The 22,915-nt window shown below is 46.9% G+C and overlaps 1 protein-coding gene across 1 annotated transcript in view; it reads right to left on the reverse strand.

The window, feature by feature from the left end:
- Positions 1–22,915, reverse strand: part of LOC115206215 (protein phosphatase 1L) — a 52,743-nt gene that overhangs the window by 10,535 nt on the left and 19,293 nt on the right. The window contains exon 2 of the mRNA XM_029772919.1: positions 706–904. Within this exon, the coding sequence (XP_029628779.1) occupies positions 706–904 (199 nt within the window). The remainder of the gene's footprint in view (positions 1–705; positions 905–22,915) is intronic.

Here is a 22,915-nt window from a genome sequence, read left to right on the forward strand (position 1 = left end):
TGGCCGGAGCCTGAGCCCACTGTAAACGACCGTGAACAACTCAGAAATACTATGCAAGCAGACATTTAGGGGTCCTATAAAAACAACAAGAGTAGGAATGGGCAAACCCATGTGAGAAAACATTGCACTAGTAATGGGCTCCTTCCTTAGAAGAGTCCAAGAGAAATCCATGGCGGCACCTACCCTACCCCACCCATGTACACAAAACAAACTAAGGCATACACTTACGTGCACGCACATGCACACACACACGAGCACCCTTGAACCACAGCTATTTATACAGGCTTCATTTCCGCTAGCTCTCAATGTCACATAAACACCATAGCTATTTCAACAAATTCTCTGCCCTGTCCCCAAACATACCATAGCCGTAATTTGTGCATTTTTTCACAGCCTACGTGTTAGACAACACTGTTAAAGCATGCAGAAATGAGTGCAATCAATCCAAAACAAAGAATTGCGGTCACTGTAGAACACATTTCTCAAGACTGACGCATCCAACTAAAAGTTAAGTCAGCTCTACATATTCTAACCTATTCATTCTATTTCCGTGCGAAATTTGTGTGAAATAATTAAAAGAATTCCCTTGAATGGTTAAGTTCAGGATTAAGGTATAAACTGTTGCTAGATTAGTGGCTAGGGGCAGCTGTCTGCCCACAGAGGTGTGGCTGTGACCTTTAACCCCTGGCTGCCCTGCACTCTGACCTGCTTCGTTGTAGACGGCTGACAGCTTGTCCAACATGTCCCTGTCCAGTGCCAGGATCTGCTGCTCCAGAATGGAGGGATAGGACAGACCATCGCTGCGCTCCTTTTCATCCTTCTCTTTCTCCTTCTCTCGGTCGTAGCTCAGGAGCTGCTGACGCAACGCCTCCGACAGATGGGCCTTGGCAAAGTCAGCCGCCGCCTGGGAGGAAGAGGAGGGAGGGGAGAGAGGGCTACAGTGAGCTGGCTATACTGAAGTCAGAGTTATGTATGGTGTAAACTGTAAGAAATTGTAAGCCAAGAGATGTTCACAGCTCTGCCTCGCTGCACAGCAGCAAACTTTTTGTGTGACTACAGTGCAGGCGGGCACACACACACACACACACACACACACACACACACACACACACACACACACACACACACACACACACACACACACACACACACACACACACACACACACACACTTGGGGGAGAAGACCGAGGCTACAGTAGCGGTGACCTGGCTGTCCTTCGTTCCTTGCTGAAACCCAGATAAAGCAGGAGATAAATAGCCAGAGATGAGGGGGAGAAACTACACCACTAGCCAAACACGCTTCCCCTCCCTCCGCCGTCCTGTGGAATACAGCTGAGCAAGAGAAACTCAATCCTCCCCTATCCAGTTCAGCCAGGCGATAACGGCACTGCACACCCCTTTACGGACAAATATGCAACGCTTCCCGGCAAAAAGATTGGCTCGTTTCTCTACTCCTTTCCTGAATCATGGCCAGAGAGAGAGAGAGATTCAAGCCAAGCCGAGCTGAGCCAAAACCAAAAGAGAAAGATAGCAGTGTAAACTAATGAGGGTTTTTGGCCTGTTCTATTGCCTCACCATGTTTCCATCCACTAGCCTTGTTTCAGCCATGTTGTGGCCTGGCTGATTATCAGGGGGCTTGGAGTTGTATACAAGGTCAAGGGCCGCAGACAGTGCCTGAGCTTGTGCCTTATCATTCTGAAACCTTCTCTGCCAAACATTTCAACTCACTTCACATTCTCTCCGACTCTCCCTCACCATATCTCTCTCCGACTCTCCCTCACCATATCTCTCTCCGACTCTCCCTCACCATATCTCTCTCCGACTCTCTCCCTCTGAGTGTCCCTTGCTCTCAGTGTCTGACCCCTTCCCCTCTGTCTGCTGTTCCCACAACCCCTCAGTCCTCTGTATTCTCTTTGGTGCAGAGGCCTACGGGTGGAATATCCGTCTAGGCCTCTTTCTCTGGCCTTTCTCGGAGCTGCATGGGGACGTATCTGACGTAGTCTCAGACATTCCTTCCCTTCTGTGGTTACCATAGTGACCGCAGGGATCATAAACAGAGGTCAGAGAGAGAAAGATAAGTCTTTCTGGAGGAACTACATGGGACAGTAATGACCACATTAATAGCTGCTTTGGAACATTGTTATTGTGACTTACGAGGCCTGTCTGGGTTGACAATGGCGATTCATCCTTTCAGACATCCCAAGAGCAGCTGTGTGTGTATATGAGTGAGTGAACACAGCCATTAAAGTTTGGATAAGCAAACAAAAAAAGAAACAACACAGGGATATATCTTAATTATCCTGTTAAGTAACAGAGTGGATGATCAGACACCTGTTAAGAGCTCAGCCTCTGATCCCTGCTCTACTCTGACCTGTCCTACTCCCACTACACACTGATCAACACCACATGTAGTACACTACTTTAGACCTACTGGGATGTCAACGTGTCTACGATTACCCAGATATGATCAGACGCCTGAGAGGAGAAAGTAGGGTGGTGGGGAAACAGATGAAGGGGCAGCAGTCACCGTTTGGACAGACAGAGAGTGTGTGTGTGTGTGTGTGTGTGTGTGTGTGTGTGAGAGAGACTTATCTGAGCTGTGTTATTTGCTGTGTCCAGTGATGGAGAGCGGAACGGAGGACTGTGGAGAGAGAAGAATAAAGGGATGACAGAAGTATGGAGAGCGGGATGATGGAGGGATGCTAAAGGAGTGTGTGTGAGAAAGATCAGAGTTATCAGAGAGGTGTTATCTGCTGTGTGGGCACGCACGACCCCAGCAGCCACGCACGACCCCAGCAGCCACGCACGACCCCAGCAGCCACGCACGACCCCAGCAGCCACGCACGACCCCAGCAGCCGACAGTTCTGCTGCTGCAGGGACATCTTAATCATTACCGTGTGTGTGTGCTGACTGGAGGGTTTCAATAGCCACAAACTACATCATTCTACCACACCGTCCGATGGCAGTTGGGTTTCAGACTACGTATTCTCCATTATGCTTAACAAGCTTTAGTTCCTAATTTACTGCCTAACTATTTAGTTCCTAACTTTATGTATTCTTAATTATTTAGTTCCTAACATTCTACATGTCTGTCAGTTAGAATGACATCACTCACCTTAAAAATAAATGTATATGAAAAACTTGGAAGTCATTAACACAATTGAAAAATCTAATGTTTAATTATTGAAATAGCATGTTCGACCGAGAAAAAACTATTGGTACAATTTAAGGCCATGTGGCAAACAATAATGCAGGCACTAGGGATGGGGGTGTGAGCATGCGGGTCTGGGCAGAGGAGATGTAGTTGTTTGTGTGCGTATGTATACGTTTGTTTTTGGAATGTAAAACAAATCTATAATTTTTTTGAAAGACGCCGTGGATGGCAGTAGCAGAAGGCTCAACAGCCTATCCTAATGAGCACAATGACCATGTACTGGGAGTTGGCCTTGAGACGATGCTTCACCAAGGCAACAACAAAGCAGCAGATCCGATCATAGGAGAGAGGCGTCTTTCAGCAAAGAGATGGAAAGGCAGCAAACATGCTCTCCTGATGAGACGCACACATTTATCACTTCACACAGGGGAGTATGCCTTGTAGCTTTGTTCTACAAGGAGATTCCCCCTCCCTACACACACAGCTCCCCTTATATAACCAAACACTCTGAAGACCTTCTCTACCCCCAACTGCACACTTTCGAAATCCCCTCTGCCCCCCATACCATCACCATATTCCTTGCCCAATCCAAATGCATAACCCATCCACCCTCATCCAATGATAACAGCCAGATCTCTTTACCATAGACATCCATCAGACAGTGAGGTTATTAGATCCAGGGAGAGTTATGTACTGTACGTCTCTTCAGGCTGACTGAGGGAGGAAGAGAGAGGGGGACTGAACAGAATGACCGCAAGGGAGAGGACTGAACAGCTTCTCTACTGCCAGGTTTAATGATGAATAAGGAAGGGGGAAAGTTATTTTTTCATAACGAGGGGAGTGGGTCTGTCTGATTTTAACTGCCGTTTCTCCAACAGAGTGAGAAAGGGAGAGGGGGGTCAGTTAACTAGCATAACTGAAGTACACCATTAAAATACATTCTCCATTTGTACAAAGAGAGGACAAGAGAGAGCGGGAAGTAGAGGGAGCGAGAGGAGTACAGAGCGAGAGGACGGCAGTGGATTAGCTTTGCTGAAGTACATCATTAAAAAATACTCTTCATTTGTACAAAGAGAGAGAGACAGAGAGCGAGATATTTAGATATCAGTAAGAGTCAAAGGCCTGGCTGACAATGAGGATAGAATGCTACAGAGGAAGAGTCTGTGGCCATCTTTGATTGAACACAGAGATGTGGGCGATACTCGTCTCAGCTCACCTCTTAGCTACCCAGTGCCAACGTTGTCCAACATGAAGGAGTGGAACACAGAAAGGCAGCTGTACTTTGTTGTAAACTACTGTCAAACTTACAGTGCATTCGGAAAGTATCCAGACACCTTGACTTTTTCCACATTCCGTTACAGCCTTATTCTAAAATTGATAAAAATTGTCTTTTCCCCTCAATCTACACACAATACCCCATAATGACAATGCAAAAACTATTTAAAATGTTTGCAAATTTATAAATCACACTTACATAAGTATTTAGACCCTTTACTCAGTACCTTGTTGAAGCCTCTTTGGCAGCGATTACAACCTCACGTCCAGGCTCTGGTTGGGCCACTTAAGGACATTCAGAGACTTGTCCCGAAGCCACTCCTGCGTTGTCTTGGCTGTGTGCTTAGGGTCATTGTCCTGTTGGAAGGTGAACCTTCATCCCAGTCTGAGGTCCTGAGCGCTCTGGAACAGGTTTTCATCAAGGATCTGTCTGTACTTTGCTCCGGTTATCTTTCCCTCAATCCTGACTAGTCTCCCAGTCCCTGCCGCTGAAAAACATCCCCACAGCATGATGCTGCCACCACCATGCCGTGGTACCACCGTAAGGATGGTGCCAGGTTTCCTCCAGACATGACATTTGGCATTCAGACCAAAGAGTACAATCTTGGTTTCATCAGACCAGAGAATTGTTTCCCATGGTCTGAGAGTCCTTTTTTGACAAATTCCAAGCAAGCCGTCATGTGCCTTTTACTGAAGAGTGGCTTCTGTCTGGCTACTCTACCATAAAGGCCTGCAGAGATGGTTATCCTTCTGTGAGGTTCTCCCATCTCAACAGAGGAACTCTGGAGCTCTGTCAGAGTGACCATTGGGCTCTTGGTCACCTCCATGACCAAGGTCCTTCTTCACAGATTGCTCAGTTTGGCCAGCTCTAAACTTCTTCCATTTAAGAATGATGGAGGCCACTGTGTTCTTGGGGACCTTCAATTCTGCAGACATTTTTTGGTACCCTTCCCCAGATCTGTGCTTCAACACAATCCTTCTACCTCATGGCTTGGTTTTTGCTCTGAGATGTACGGTCTACTCTGGGACATTATATAGACAGGTGTGTGCCTTTCCAAATCATATGAAATTGAATTTACCACAAGTGGACTCCAATTAGGTTGTAGAAACATCAAGGGTGATCAATGGAAACAGGACGCACCTGATCACAATTTCAAGTCTAGCGAAGGGTCTGAATACTTAGGTAAATAAGGTATCTGTTTTTTTATTTAAGAAATTTGCAAACATTTCTAAAAACCTGTTTTCACTTTGTCATTATGGGATATTGTGTGTAGATTGATGAGGAAAACCATTTTATTTAATACATTTTATAATAAGGATGTAATGTAACAAAATGTGTAAAAGGGGAAGGGGTCTGAATACTGTCCGAAAGCACTGTAACATGGCAAAACAACAAGTGATTAAGATTTTGTTTAATTTCTAATTTTGAATCATCTATTTTGGATGGAAACATTTTCATGGCTGGAAAAGCCATGATGTTTAACCTCAACAGGCCCATGTTTACTACCACTCCCCCCGTACATGTATCTGGCTCCATGACAATGTACTGCAGCTCTATAGGTTGGTTTGCTGCAGAGGTGTAACGTACTGTAACTATATCCTTACAGTGACATTGCAGAGGTCTGTCCTTAGCAGTGGAGAGTGCTAGCCTAGCGGTGAGAGCTAATTTCATTCGGCTAGCATCATGTGCTATGTGTCAAAACTGCGTCAAGTACAGGCTTTAAGTGGGTGTGGGAGTGCGTATGTGAGAAAGAGGGTGTCATTGTGCCAAATATAGAAGCCATTCAAAACCAACATCCGTGGCAATGTAATAAGTGCCCTACACTCTTTCCCCCCCGTACCCTTAGAACTGCATGAACCACACTCATGAGTTTACTGGTCTGCACACACACACACACACACACACACACACACACACTCTCTCTTCAGGCTGCAGTTTCAGAAGAATAAAAGAAAAGTGCATTGTCTGGCATTTCCCAACATATCGTCAAAGCAAACCGCTGCTGTTTGAGGTTTTAATAAGAGTGAAACTGTTCTGTTGATTTCTGTCCCTGTTCACCCTAACACTGCAAGCACCCCAGTACAAACAGACTGACTGACTACAGACAAGCCAGAGACTGAACCCTAACCACAAGTCAGGGCGGTCATGATCCAGTGCTTAGCCAATAAACCACAGTAGGTGCAGGTCTATAGTCAATCCCAGCTCCAGTGTTACTGGAAGTCATTAGGTGTTGTTCAGCTGGCTATGTCTGACCTTTTGGGAATAACTCTCCTCATCCTGGGTCTTTGATCCAGACCCACCGCTGAGGGATCCAGGGAACGAGGCCTCAGGCCTAGAATACTTCTACAGTACTATGACTAGACCCATCTGTCAGTAGGACCTGGGATTACCATCAACCTCTGATCTCTCCTTTATGACTACCAACACCAATGTATGTGTCCTCTGCCTGTCAAAGTCTCGGTCCAAACTGAAACACACCCCTTTAACGTTTACGTTTACGTTCAGTTGCCGTTCGTGTTGTGGAAATTAGGTGGGATGCCCCTTTAATATAAGAGTAAAGTGGAAAAGGAGGCGAGGGAGGAGAAGAGTGGAGAGCTGAGGAGGGTGAAAGGAAGGAAGGTGAGGGGCAGAGAGAGCTGGGGGGGTCTGAGTGAGGAGAGAGCCGGAGATGAGGACAGAAGGGAGCTGGATTCATGACTGGGAGCACTCCTGGCAGATGCTGATAAGGCACACACACACACACACACACACACACACACACACACACACACACACACACACCATTCCACCAGCAAATCAGATTCAAACGTAATATTCATACTTCAGAAAAGGAGGACTGAGGATGTGGTAGCCTACACTGTCTCTGTGACAGAGTGGACTGGGGGCGTGAAATGCTGTAAATGCAAAGTGAATGGAGGTTAGCGATATAAACCGCTGGGCTGTGAAAGTGGAGAGGTGACTAACGACATTAACAGAGGAAGCTTACTGAATGAAGCCCACAGATGAAAGGCTCTTCCTCTTATGAGTGGTGTGTGTGGTGAAGTAAAGCCTCAGTATTGACTGTTTCGTGAGATTTGGCGAGGTGTGAAGACGGTGTTGACATCAGAGCAACCTCTTCAATTGGCTGTTCTTTCCGACCTTGCCAGCTGTGACATTCCAGGTCCCTTCGGCACAATCAAGCTCTTTGACGTGCAAAAGCCCACCCCCCCAGGGGTCAGTGGCACAGCTGGTTGGCTCTTTTGAATGCCAATAAACAGTCAAGGTGACCATCTCCACCTTTAAATCATGACATTCAGGGGAGTCAACTTCTAAACCGACACACGTACCTCCTTCCTCATAAAGAGATGGGAATTATTATGACAGCAACACACACCCTGCTTACTCAAAAGGATGGGAAAATGTTCACTGATAAGTGATTCACATTCAGTGAAAGGAAGGAGACATCTGTCAGTATGACCCCATCCATCTACACACACACACACACATACACACACACACACACACACACACACACACACACACACACACACACCCACCCTCCTTACCCATAAAATTATAGGAATTATGAAAGCAACACACGCACGAGCATGCGTGCACATTCATACACACCTTCAGAATGATCAGTGTGTCCCTGTGAGGACAGAGGACACAATTACAGAAGGTGAGGCACATTAAACAAACTAGACAACAGGAGGAAATTGTCTTTGTAGACTATTTCAATTAGGATTAAGGCTTGAAAAACAGAAAACTCACTGAAGAGTGCTGAAATACATGCATACTGCTGAAGCATGCAATGAATTCAAGGTCTGTCATGCTTTCCAGTGTGTGTGTGCACGTGCGTGCGTGCGTGCGTGCGTGTGTGTGTGTGTGTGTGTGTTAAAGCATGTAATGCACAGAGGTGTGCTGATATGCAAACATTACAGCAAGGATGTAAGCAAGATTTACTCCCATCTCTCAAAGTCACATACACAAAGCTGCCAAAATGCCAAGACTTGCACCTTTTTACAGAATACCTTTCGTTAGGTATTGCAGGCCTGTAATTTCTGTGATCTATATGGTGTTGGTACTGCAGTGTGTAATAACACAGAAACGCTGGCGTTAAGGGATCAGGTAAAACCAGCCATTACTCTCACATGGGCGCTCCCCACCTCGGCGCTATGGCTCTGGGGCTAGTAATTACAGACTCCTATTGACAAATCAACACTGGCTATAAAAACACTTTAGCTGTGAACCCTGCTGAGGAGGAGAGCAAGGGAGGGAACAGCCTCACCATGAAACAGAGAGATGGACAGGAAGAGAGAAGTGACAGAGGGAGAGAGGGGTTGAGAAAGACAGAGAGAGGGGGATAGAGAGAATAGAGGTTAGAGAGTAGAGGGAAGGAGTGAGAGAGAAGAGAGAACGGGGTGGAGCCTGAGACAATGAGAGACAGAGAATGTGAACTTGATGCTTATACACACACGGTTATTGTAGGAAGCAGATTGAACTTGTGCACAATAGCCATTATTCAAAATGAACAGAGAAAGATAATTCTGAGTATTTCCTTTTAGAACACAGACGGGTTCACTGAGATCTGTATCTCACCCAACAAACGTCCTTGGGCTGAGCACAACACTGTACAATATCTACTAAAAGAGCAGTGAACTACTTGGCTTACCAGTCATCTTGATACCATCCTGCCATTACCACTCACAGCCATTGTTGTACTCTGCTCCATCTCTCTCTCTCACACACACACACACACACACACACACACACACACACGAAAAACCTGGTTACTCAATAAACCCCCAGCTTCTGTCCCTGTCTGCACCCTAAAGATAATACCTGGCCTATAAAACAGGTAGAGAGAGGTATAACAGGAGAGTGACAGACCAACAGAGAGAGCGAGAGGTTTGCGACAGAATAGATGAGTGAGAAGTTCAGTTTCCTCTCCACAGGCCTGCCCTGAGACCTCCATTATACATTCACTTGTCCTCTCGCCCCTTACCCGATCCCCAGTCTATTTTTATACACACCTCTGTGGCAGGTGTGTGTGTGTGAGAACGAGAGAGAATGCTGACATTTATTTTCCTCTACTCCCCTTCAGGCTCTCTGTGCTCAATATTTAAGAAGTAGGAGATGGACAATCATTGAGGTTCCCTGAAACACATTTGGTGGATGCCTCCACGGAATGGCAAAGAGGTGTATAGCAGGGGCGAAAATCTGATATCAACTTTGGAGGGGACAATTACATGACATTTTCTCAAGAGCAATTCCTGAGGGGGACACCAAAAGTAGTGCTGTAACACATAGCCTACATTGTAATATGGTAAATGTATATTGAGGAACCAAAGAAATAAGGTGTTTGCCGTACTCCTAACTACCGGTACCCAAAACTACACAACTAATCACAACAGCAATACCATTGCCTTTAACAAATCTTAGTTCAGTCACCAGTTTAAGTTGAGAGTGGGGGTATCCATGGCATTTTCCAATTATGTTCCTATTTTACAAGTCAAAAAAATTGAGAACCTTTCATAATGTTGCCAAACAAAGACTCAACAAACTTACCTGAGACTCCCTGTCTCTGCCAGTCTGTCCCTGCATATCTGTCCCCAACTCTGCTGTCTGTGTGCCATCTGTTGCCTGCTCTGCCTAATGACATCATTGTGAAACATTTCCATTAGAATTTCATTTCTTTCTTATGAACATTTTATCAACTAGTCTTTCAGATATTAGGCTACTAGGGTTCTTACTATGCGTTTTGGTGTATTGAAAAATACTCTGATGTCCGTCTTTTATTTTTCTGCCATTTTTCTACCTGGCTGGCTGGCTGGCTACACACACACACAGTGTGTAGGTTATTTACAGTAGGAGATGGGCTTCTATCATCTTCTATCATTCTATTTGGGCTTCGATCTAAAAGGTAGCTAGCAAATGTGAAACGGATTAAAATGACAAGAGTTGACAGCTGTATGAGTTCACCAATTACACAACATATGCTGCAACCTTTTGTAATTTTAATAGTTTGTTTCATATTGGCTGGCTTCCAACAATAGCTGAATTTGCAAAGCTAGCGAGCACCAATTCAGTTTCAGTGGTGTTTGCTATAATCTTTGCTACCCGGGTTAAATAAAGGTGAAATAAAATAAATAAATAAAAGTTCCCTTGCGACAATTTAGCTTTTGCAACGAGACCATTAAATATATTTAAGACAATGGTAGAAGAGAGTGTAGTTCTGTTCAGTTTGGACTTCAGTTTATCGCTAACCTTATCACAGGGACTTTGAAGCACTAACTTACAGTAGATACGATCCCTCTGTTACCTGCCAACTAAGGAACTGGCAGTGGATCAAACCATTGTGAGGCAAAGGGTGGGGGGGGGGTCGCAATCTTTTGAAACTTAAAAACGCGCTATTAAGTGTCTATAATCAGCACAATTGCTTTCATTGCATATTATTAATATTATTTAAATTACATAGTTATGTTTCAGTGATATATTGGGGGGGACAAATCATATTTTTCCCAGGATGGGGGGGTCGTGTCCCCCCCGTCCCCCCGGGATTTCCGCCCCTGGTGTATAGTCCAGCAGCAACCCAACCCTGGATACTGGGTATAGTCCAGCAGCAACCCAACCCTGGATACTGTGTATAGTCCAGCAGCAACCCAACCCTGGATACTGGGTATAGTCCAGCAGCAACCCAACCCTGGATACTGTGTATAGTCCAGCAGCAACCCAACCATGGATACTGGGTATAGTCCAGCAGCAACCCAACCCTGGATACTGGGTATAGTCCAGCAGCAACCCAACCCTGGATACTGGGTACAGTCCAGCAGCAACCCAACCCTGGATACTGGGTATAGTCCAGCAGCAACCCAACCCTGGTACTACTCCTGTGTTATCCCCCTGGCCCACTGACCTCATTCACACTAGTGGTTACACACGTCTCGATTTCACAAGGTGACCATTTCAGTGGGGATGTGTGATGAAGACATAGCACGATTCTTTTTCCTGGAGCACACAGTAGAACAAAACTGTCAGCAACAAACATCTTAGTGTTCTCTCTCCACCCCATAATTCAGATTCCTGGCTGGACACACACACACACTTCCTGCTAGACAGAGGAATGAGTCCTGATAGAGGAGAGGAGCCCCAGGGATGGATGATTCAACAGTAGCAGGGGAGACTGGGCTTTCCTCTGGACCTGACCCCGTCAACTGGGAGATTACTCCGGCTGATAAACTACCTGTTCACCCACTGTATCGCTCACACAGAAAAATGATTGTCCAAAGGGCAGCGAGTGCAGTCATAAGCATCTCAAGCCCCCGATCAATCATTTCATGTTTGATTAATCTGTCTTGGAATGATCTCCCGTTTGATTGCTCATGTCTGAAAGCTTCTTTATGGTCTGTCTGACAGCCCTAGACGCTTCACTGAGGCAGCCAAAAACTGACCGTGCACAGTGCACACTCTAGTGCACTTCATCAGTAGCCTGCCCTTACATGCCGGGCAAGGGTTCGCCTGCTGTGGAGGTGACAGGGCAAGGGTTCGCCTGCTGTGGGGGTGACAGGGCAAGGGTTCGCCTGCTGTGGGGGTGACAGGGCAAGGGTTCGCCTGCTGTGGGGGTGACAGGGCAAGGGTTCGCCTGCTGTGGGGGTGACAGGGCAAGGGTTCGCCTGCTGTGGGGGTGACAGGGCAAGGGTTCGCCTGCTGTGGGGGTGACAGAGCAAGGGTTCGCCTGCTGTGGAGGAACTAAAGACCCTCGTTGCACTGAAGTCATCTCCCCTCTACCACTATGTTTTTTCGGCCTCATTCCGCAGCAAAAGTCCCGTACCTCACACACGCAGAAACTCACAGAATCCAATGCAATCACCTAGATGCACTCTATAGATCTGAAAGGTCTATTTGCGCTTTTCTCCACTTCACTGTAGGTACAATGCGACATCACACTACCTCACTCCTTCCTCTCATTCTGTCTGTCTCGATCTCATTGTCTCTCCAGCTCAGGCCCTGATAAAGGTCTAATATATATCATTAATAATGCAGGCCTGTTTCTCTCTCTCACTCTCCTTTGAGAAGCCAACCTGCCCTGCTCTTAATTACAGAAAAAGGTGAAAAGAGAAAGTGAGCTCCCAAAATCCCAACAGAGCGATATTAGGAGAAGAGTGATTTGTACTGCAAAAACAAATAATGGAAAGGACGAAAGATTTAACCATGAAATTACTCCCCCAGTTGTCAGCCAGTGGAGGCTGGTGAGGGGAGGATGGCTTATAATAATGGCTGGAACGGCACTAATGGAATGGCATCAACCACATGGAAACCATGTGTTTGATGTTGTTGATACCTTTCCACTGCATCCATCACCACGTGCCTGTCCTCCCCAATTAAGGTGCCACCAACCTCCTGTGTTGTCAGCTGTGTAGTTTGAGAGAAGCAAGCAGAGTTTACACCTGCCATCAGGCTCATGAAAGCAGGGCCTGTACCAGGAGGGAGAGAAGAGAAAAGGAAGGAGTTGTTTGCCTTCTAAATCAAACACACTGCTTCACTGTTCTTGAGTTTTCCCTCCTCCTCTACTCTTCCTGTCAGATGTGGAAGCATTCCCAGAGATCTGAGTAGGATGAAGTGGTCCCTAGACACTGGTCTATGGTCAATGTTGTTTTGTTCCTTCTCAGGGTTAAGGTAAGGATTTGGGGAAGGCAAGCTGATTCTAGATCAGTATCAACAGGCAAATTACTCTCGCTATACCAGGCAACACACTGCCACACTGACAGGAGATGTCATTCTAATTCCCATTACGATTCGGTCCCTCTCTCCCAGCTTCCTGAGTTCCTCCATCCATTTATCCCCTTCCTCTAACCATCCATTCATAGGCTCTCATCTCCATTCAGCTTGCCAGCTCTGGACACCACATTACATCCTGATGGTATCCTAGATCACATTCAACAGTGGGATTTGGGTACAGCTAAGACTGATCATTTGAGAACAGGTAAGACTTGACCAGACTTGCAAAATTCCAGGAAATTTCAGTAAATTCCCTGGGTTTTCCAGAAAATCTGGATTTCCTGCTTATTCCCTCCTGATTCCAGGTATCCGCCAGCCAGGAAAACCTGAGGATTTATAGAAAATTCCTGGTATCTTGCAACCTTAGTCACACACAAGCAAATGCACACCCACACACAGCTTGTGTGTTTAATTTCCATATATATATATATATATATATATACTGCTCAAAAAAATAAAGGTATCACTTAAACAACACATCCTAGATCTGAATGAATTAAATAATCTTATTAAATACTTTTTTCTTTACATAGTTGAATGTGCTGACAACAAAATCACACAAAAATAATCAATGGAAATCCAATTTATCAACCCATGGAGGTCTGGATTTGGAGTCACACTCAAAATTAAAGTGGAAAACCACACTACAGGCTGATCCAACTTTGATGTAATGTCCTTAAAACAAGTCAAAATGAGGCTCAGTAGTGTGTGTGGCCTCCACGTGCCTGTATGACCTCCCTACAATGCCTGGGCATGCTCCTCAGGAGGTGGCGGATGGTCTCCTGAGGGATCTCCTCCCAGACCTGGACTAAAGCATCCGCCAACTCCTGGACAGTCTGTGGTGCAATGTGGCGTTGGTGGATGGAGCGAGACATGATGTCCCAGATGTGCTCAATTGGATTCAGGTCTGGGGAACGGGCGGGCCAGTCCATAGCATCAATGCCTTCCTCTTGCAGGAACTGCTGACACACTCCAGCCACATGAGGTCTAGCATTGTCTTGCATTAGGAGGAACCCAGGGCAAACCGCACCAGCATATGGTCTCACAAGGGGTCTGAGGATTTCATCTCGGTACCTAATGGCAGTCAGGCTACCTCTGGCGAGCACATGGAGGGCTGTGCGGCCCCCCAAAGAAATGCCACCCCACACCATGACTGACCCACCACCAAACCGGTCATGCTGGAGGATGTTGCAGTGTACCCTTCACGTGCTCAGTGTGAACCTGCTTTCATCTGTGAAGAGCACAGGGCGCCAGTGGCGAATTTGCCAATCTTGGTGTTCTCTGGCAAATGCCAAACGTCCTGCACGGTGTTGGGCTGTAAGCACAACCCCCACCTGTGTACGTCGGGCCCTCATACCACCCTCATGGAGTCTGTTTCTGACCGTTTGAGCAGACACATGCACATTTGTGGCCTGCTGGAGGTCATTTTGCAGGGCTCTGGCAGTGCTCCTCCTGCTCCTCCTTGCACAAAGGCGGAGGTAGCGGTCCTGCTGCTGGGTTGTTGCCCTCCTACGACCTCCTCCACGTCTCCTGATGTACTGGCCTGTCTCCTGGTAGCGCCTCCATGCTCTGGACACTACGCTGACAGACACAGCAAAACTTCTTGCCACAGCTCGCATTGATGTGCCATCCTGGATGAGCTGCACTACCTGAGCCACTTGGGTGGGTTGTAGACTCCGTCTCATGCTACCACTAGAGTGAAAGCACCGCCAGCATTCAAAAGTGACCAAAACATCAGCCAGGAAGCATAGGAACTGAGAAGTGGTCTGTGGTTACCACCTGCAGAACCACTCCTTTATTGGGGGTGTCTTGCTAATTGCCTATAATTTCCACCTGTTGTCTATTCCATTTGCACAACAGCATGTGAAATTTATTTTCAATCAGTGTTGCTTCCTAAGTGGACAGTTTGATTTCACAGAAGTGTGATTGACTTGGAGTTACATTGTGTTGTTTAAGTGTTCCCTTTATTTTTTTGAGCAGTGTATATATGATGCATGTTGAACAGGCGCCCCCAAAATAAGGGCACATAAATGAGAGAGAGAGAGGGGTACTGTTAAAGAGAGAGCGTGAGGGAGAGGGAGAGTAAGCATCATCCTGTAGGGAAGATGTGTCTCACACTGAGGCAAGCCTGGTTTCCGTGATGACTTGCTTTCCTGGGATGCACATTATGAATAAATTGATGGCTCTTCATTTCAATAACACTTTACCACCACACACTAAAAACAAAGTCTCATGTTCCCTTACTCTTCCCTCTCATTCCATCTAAATAACCCATCTTCTGCCTCTTTTGTACCAATATTACTAGTCCGTCTTCCTCTCCATGTCTTCCCTCCTTACCCCTCCCTCCATTCCTCCCTCTGGAGATGGATGCAGCATTTATCACATTAATTAGAAACTGCCTCCTCTCACTGAGCGCTGACAGCCGAGAAAGAACAGCAGTGATGAAGACAGAGGCAAAGACAAGTACTTCTTCAGAGACATACAGTCCTCCTCCTATACTAGGTCTGTATAATATAATATAATGTTAACCTGTTCCCTCTCATCAACCCAGTGTGGCAGACTTAACCCCTGACCTGGCTCTCTTCTGATCAGACTGGGTCCTCCTGACATTGATCACTGCATCACTGAATTGAATCCCCATTCATCAATAAGCAGGAAAAACAGAGATCAATGCAGCAGCCCTGGTAAGCGCCGCACGACGCAGAGCTCAGCTATTAGCTGATAAACATTCAGACTCATGAAAATCAATATTCATCCACAGGCCTCCAGCCGCTGTGGCTGTTAGGGGACTGGGAGAAAGGATGAAGGAATTAAAACGCATGCCACTGGGGTAAGTGAGTGTGTGTGTGTGTGTGTGTGTGTTCATGAAAGTGTGGATTGATTGTTCTCAGCAGGTCAGTGCTTTGATCCTCTCCAACTCGAAGGGGAGTGTGTGTGTGTGTGTGTGTGTGTGTGTGAGAAAGTGAGTGACAGAGTTTGAACGTTTTGTTTAGAAGATAGGGTGTACATGATGTATGGGAATGAGAGATGCGAGAGAATGTGTCTGTATGAAAGTGTCTAGGATTGGGAATGCTAGTGAAAAATGATGAAAATCTTACAGAAAGTTAATGTGGGCGTTTATGATGCATGGGCAAGAGAGAGACACCACAACATCTATCTATATGAACAGTGTGTGTGTGTGTGTGTGTGTGTGTGTGTGTGTGTGTGTGTGTGTGTGTGTGTGTGTGTGTGTGCGCGCGCGCGCGCGCAGGTGAACTCCAGGGCTACATAGATGAGAACAGCATTGACCAGGGAGGCCCATAGCGACACACTGACTCCATATTGGCTTTAACTCAGACCATAGCCAAGTTTCCCCAGCCAATAAATCAGGGAAGAGAGCACAGCCAAACACCAACAGTGCAGCGCAGTTTCCTTACACAGAGCCAATCCCCCAGTGACTCCATTTTGGCTCAAATCCATACCATAAGTATTTTTCAGAAGCCTCCAAGCGGTAGCCTGAACAAAGCCTGAGGTAGGTACAGTCCAAATCTCACTGAGCAGCACTAACCTACAAATCACATCAACGTCCACCACCCCGCACCTCTCTGATTCAGAGGGGTTGGATTAAATTACATTTCAGTTGTACAATTGACTAGGTATCGCCATTTCCCTTTCCAAACAAATTGCCATTTTATTTACTATTACATAAATATTAGTAAATCTACTCATCGCTTAGCTAAGGCCCACCCTTAGCTTTCAGACGACAGGCAGCAATTCTATCGATTGTCCAATAGGAACACTCCTCTTGCTAACGGTTGGTCCAGTTAGGCTCTAGTGAAGTAATCACCCAGGTCCAGGTAGTACAGGCCAGGCTGACTGCCATCTGAAGCCCTGTTTCCACAGCAGGTGCCTGGTCAGAAACCAGTTTGGCCTGTTCACTGTTTCCAGTTTTAACCCAGAACCAGAGGAAAGCCTGCTCTTTCTAAGTATAGCAGTAAGCAGGCAGCAGCATTGTGATTATCAGTCTGTCCAGACGGCAGGCCGACGGCCCAGGCAGTGTTGCCAGTAGAGATGAGTCAGGATTCCCAGGCTAGCTTCACTGAGGCACAGAGACGCACAGCAATTACACCCACCAGCAGAGTCCTGGCATTGCCGCCACACACACACACACACACACACACACGCTCATCTGCACACACGCTCATCTGCACACACACACCTGCAGATGTGGAAATGCTCATCCACAGACAGCAAATGAGGAGAGAAACAAGAATTCTCGGTGAAGATAATATACACTAACTGAAAATCTGTGGATAAATGTGTGTGTTTCTGTGATGTCATACCAATATGGGAGTGTGTTTTCAGGAAAAGATAAGGGCAGCTGACAGGCAGCATACGTGTGTGTAGACATGGACCCCTCAGGGTTGTAGGCAGCAGACTCTTCAATATTGCAGAGCAGTGATAAAACAGAGACTGCAGGGAGATAACGTAACTCCGCAGAGAGGAGAGGAAGAGAGAGAAACGCATCTCTTTCACTACAGGGGTTAGAAAACACTCATCTCAGCCTCAGTATGCAGATGTACCATGAACAATGTACCATGAACAAACACACAAAGCTAAAAGAAAACTAATTAGCAAACAAACATTAATTTCCTCTCCCGTGGAGAGCAGAACACAATATGGATGGGGTTGTAATATGGCAAGCCTCGGAGATTAACAATGCAGTGCATATTACACACACACACACACACACACACACACACACGGATTTCACACAACCACCTTTCTGGGAGTGGTGCGGTGATTCAGATAACATTGACCAAGGCCAGGCAGCCAATCAGTGACGAGAGCCGAATTGGAGTGGGATGATGCTGATATAAAAAGGTCTGATTTATTGTTCCAGAAGTTGTAAATTGCAACTTCTAAGCAGAGCGAGGCAGATAACGGGCATACAGTGCACTCGAAAAGTATTCAGACCACTTACATTTTTCCCACATTTTGTTTACGTTACAGCCTTTTTCTGAAATGTATTAGTTATTAATCTATACACAATACCCCATAATGACAAAGCAAAAACAGGTTTTTAGAAAAATTTGCAAATTTATGAAAACAAAAACATATTTACACAAGTAGTCATACCCTTACTCAGTACTTTGTTGAAGCACTTTTGGCAGCAATTACAGCCTCGAGTCTTCTTGGGTATGATGCTACAAGCTTGGCACACCTGTATTTGGGGAGTTTCTCCCATTCTTCTCTGCAGATCCTCTCAAGCTCGGTCAGGTTGGATGGGGAGTGTTGCTGCACAGCTATTTTCAGGTCTCTCCAGAGATGTTCGATCAGGTTCAAGTCCGGGCTCTGGCTGGGCCACTCAAGAGAATCTTGTTTCTCATGGTCCTTTAGGTGCCTTTTGGCAAACTCCAAGCAGGCTGTCATGTGCCTTTTACTGAGGAGTGGCTTCCATCTGGTCACTCGACCATAAAGGCCTGATTGGTGGAGTGCTGCAGAGATGGTTGCCCTTCTGGAAGGTTCTCCCATCTCCACAGAGGAATTCTGGAGTTCTGTCAGAGTGACCATCGGGTTCTTGGTCACCTCCCTGACCAAGGCCCTTCTCCCCTAATTGCTCAGTTTGACCGGGCGGCCAGTTCTAGGAAGTCTTGGTGATTCCAAAGTTTTTCCATTTAAGAATGAGGGAGGTCACCGTGTTCTTAGGAACCTTCAATGTTTCAGAATTTTTGTTGTACCCTTCCCCAGATCTGTGCCTCGACACAAATCCTGTCGCGGAGCTCTAAAGACAATTCCTTGGACCTCATGGCATGGTGTTAGCTCTGACATGCACTGTCAATGGTGGGACCCTATATAGACAGGTGTGTGCCTTACCAAATCATGTCCAATAAATTGAATTTACCACAAGTGGACTCCAATCAAGTTGTAGAAACAGTTCAAGGATGATCATTGGAAACAGAATGCCCCGGAGCTCAATTTCGAGTCTCATAGCAAAGGGTCTGAACACTTATGTAAGTAAGGTATTTCCATTTTTTTATATTTGCAAACATTTCTAAAAACCGGTTTTCGCTTTGTCATTATGGGGTATTGTGTGTACATAGAGGTAAAAAAATAACAAAATGTGGATCAAAAAAATAAAGGGGTACGAATACTTTCCGAATGCACTATATGTTGGGTGTCTGAACAGGGCAATGGGAAGTGAGTACAGTAGGAGACCTCGGTCTATGTCCTTCACCCTGTTAACTTCCTGTCTCACAACACAGGCAGGCAGGCAGGAGGCTCGGCTTGCACTCCCCTGGCATTAGTCTCCCAGAGACACTCAGGGTGAAGAACAGTTTGATTTCTGGAAGAAGGGAGGGATGGAAACATGGAACGGAAGATAGTGTGGGGAATGGAGAAAAAATGAGAAAGTAATAGAGCAAAAGTTCAAAACAGACAGGAAGAGAATATAAAGACAGACAAAGAAGAGAGAGAATGCCATGTTCATATTGTCTGACACTAGAGAGAAGAACGCTCGTCAGTCTGCCCCACAGTTGAAATGACTCATGATCAAAGAGAAAAGCACTAGTGCCTCTTCTTTCACACACACACACGATTTCTCCCTCACTAAACAGACAAATAAAGAAAATTGTCGCTGCCACTTCTCACTAATGTTGTTGTTGCGAATCGGTGTCCCTGGGCTGCTAAGCCTTTGAGGTAGGAATGTTCTCCTGCACACTCAAGCAGAAGATCAAAGACTAGACTAGCACCTGACTGGCTGCATGTTCCACTGACACTCACTCTTTACATCTGCTTTGATGCTGCTAATGCAGCCTTCTGCATGCTAGCACATAAATACACCCTGCAGACATGCGTCTTCTCATCCAGATATAAAAATATAGATACACAGCTCAGTCTCTCTTCCTCTCCACCCGTTCACTTCATCCCTTTCTTATCTTACATAGTCTTCCTGCCGCTCTCTCTTCTTCGCTCTCTTCCATCTCTCCCCTCCTGCGGCGGTTGTAAGTCCACAAAAAAAAAGTTCTAAAGCTGGACTCTCTCCCTTCCCTTACCCCTCTACCTCTTACTTGACGATTCTACACATCCCCTTTCAACTCTCCTCCTGTGGATGGTGTAAGCCTGTTAAGAGCAGCTGTAAACTTATAGCCACTTTCCAATCAATCAAATGTTGTCCTTCATTATCCCTTCTCCCTCTCCATCCTTCACCCTCCTCATTCCTCTCTATCCTTCACCCTCTCCTCATTCTTCTCCATCCTTCACCCTCCCCATCCTTCACCCTCCTCATTCCTCTCTATCCTTCACCCTCTCCTCATTCTTCTCCATCCTTCACCCTCCCCATCCTTCACCCTCCTCATTCCTCTCTATCCTTCACCCTCTCCTCATTCTTCTCCATCCTTCACCCTCTCCTCATTCCTCTCCATCCTTCACCCTCTCCTCATTCTTCTCCATCCTTCACCCTCCCCATTCTTCACATTTACATTTACGTCATTTAGCAGACACTCTTATCCAGAGCGACTTACAAATTGGTGCATTCACCTTATGATATCCAGTGGAACAACCACTTTACAATAGTACATTTATATATTTTTGGGGTGGGGGGTGGGGGGGGTTAGAAGGATTACTTAATCCTATCCCAGGTATTCCTTAAAGAGGTGGGGTTTCAGGTGTCTCCGGAAGGTGGTGATTGACTCCGCTGTCCTGGCGTCGTGAGGGAGCTTGTTCTACCTTGGGGTGCCAGAGCAGCGAACAGTTTTGACTGGGCTGATAGGGAACTGTGCCTCCTCAGAGGTAGGGGGGCCAGCAGGCCAGAGGTGGATGAACGCAGTGCCCTTATTTGGGTGTAGGGACTGATCAGAGCCTGAAGGTTCCCCTCACAGCTCCGTAGGCAAGCACCATGGTCTTGTAGCAGATGCGAGCTTCAACTGGAAGCCAGTGGAGTGTGCGGAGGAGCGGGGTGACGTGAGAGAACTTGGGAAGGTTGAACAACAGACGGGCTGCGGCGTTTTGGATGAGTTGTAGGGGTTTGATGGCACAGGCAGGGAGCCCCCGCCAACAGCGAGTTGCAGTAATCCAGACGGGAGATGACAAGTGCCTGGATTAGGACCTGCGCCGCTCTCTGTGTGAGGCAGGGTCGTACTCTGCGAATGTTGTAGAGCATGAAACTACAGGATCGGGTCACCGCCTTGATGTTAGCAGAGAACAACAGGGTGTTGTCCAGGGTCACGCCAAGGCTCTTAGCACTCTGGGAGGAGGACACAATGGAGTTGTCAACCGTGATGGCGAGATCATGGAACGGGCAGTCCTTTCCCGGGAGGAAGAGCAGCTCCGTCTTGCCGAGGCTCAGCTTGAGGTGGTGATCCGTCATCCACACTGATATGTCTGCCAGACATGCAGAGATGCAATTCGCCACCTGGTTATCAGAAGGGGGAAAGGAGAAGATTAATTGTGTGTCGTCTGCGTAGCAATGATAGGAGAGACCATGTGAGGATATGACAGAGCCAAGTGACTTGGTGTATAGCGAGAATAGGAGAGGGCCTAGAACTGAGCCCTGGGGGACACCAGTGGTGAGAGCACGTGGTGCGGAGACGGATTCTCGCCATGCCACCTGGTAGGAGCGACCTGTCAGGTAGGACGCAATCCAAGAGTGAGCCGCGCCGGAGATGCCCAACTCGGAGAGGGTGGAGAGGAGGATCTGATGGTTCACAGTATCAAAGGCAGCAGATAGGTCTAGAAGGATGAGAGCAGAGGAGAGAGAGTTAGCTTTAGCAGTGCGGAGAGCCTCCGTGACACAGAGAAGAGCAGTCTCAGTTGAATGACCAGTCTTGAAACTGACTGATTTGGATCAAGAAGGTCATTCTGAGAGAGATAGCAAGAGAGCTGGCCAAGGACAGCACGCTCAAGAGTTTTGGAGAGGAAAGAATAAGGGATTACTGGTCTGTAGTTGTTGACATCGGAGGGATCGAGTGTAGGTTTTTTGAGAAGGGGTGCAACTCTCGCTCTCTTGAAGACGGAAGGGACGTAGCCAGTGGTCAAGGATGAGTTGATGAGCGAGGTGAGGTAAGGGAGAAGGTCTCCAGAAATGGTCTGGAGAAGAGAGGAGGGGATAGGTTCAAGCGGGCAGATTGTTGGGCGGCCGGCCGTCACAAGTCGCAAGATTTCATCTGGAGAGAGAGGGGAGAAAGAGGTCAAAGCATAGGGTAGGGCAATGTGAGCAGGACCAGCGGTGTCGTTTGACAAACGAGGATCAGATGTCGTCAACCTTCTTTTCAAAATGGTTGACAAAGTCGTCCGCAGAGAGGGAGGAGGGGGGGAGGAGGATTCAGGAGGGAGGAGAAGGTGGCAAAGAGCTTCCTAGGGTTAGAGGTAGATGCTTGGAATTTAGAGTGGAAGAAAGTGGGTTTAGCAGCAGAAACAGAGGAAGAAAATGTGGAGAGGAGGGAGTGAAAAGATGCCAGGTCCGTAGGGAGGCTAGTTTTCCTCCATTTCCGCTCGGCTGCCCGGAGCTCTGTTCTGTGAGCTCGCAATGAGTCGTCAGGCCACGGAGCAGGAGGGGAGGACCGAGCCGGAGGGGAGGACCGAGCCGGCCGTGAGGATAGGGGACATAGAGAGTCAAATGATGCAGAAAGGGAGGAGAGGAGGGTTGAGGAGGCAGAATCAGGAGATTGGTTGGAGAAGGATTGAGCAGAGGGAAGAGATGATAGGATGGAAGAGGAGAGAGTAGCAGGAGAGAGAGAGTGAAGG

Source organism: Salmo trutta, chromosome 13 (genome assembly GCF_901001165.1).
Source record: "Salmo trutta chromosome 13, fSalTru1.1, whole genome shotgun sequence".
NCBI lineage: Eukaryota > Metazoa > Chordata > Actinopteri > Salmoniformes > Salmonidae > Salmo > Salmo trutta.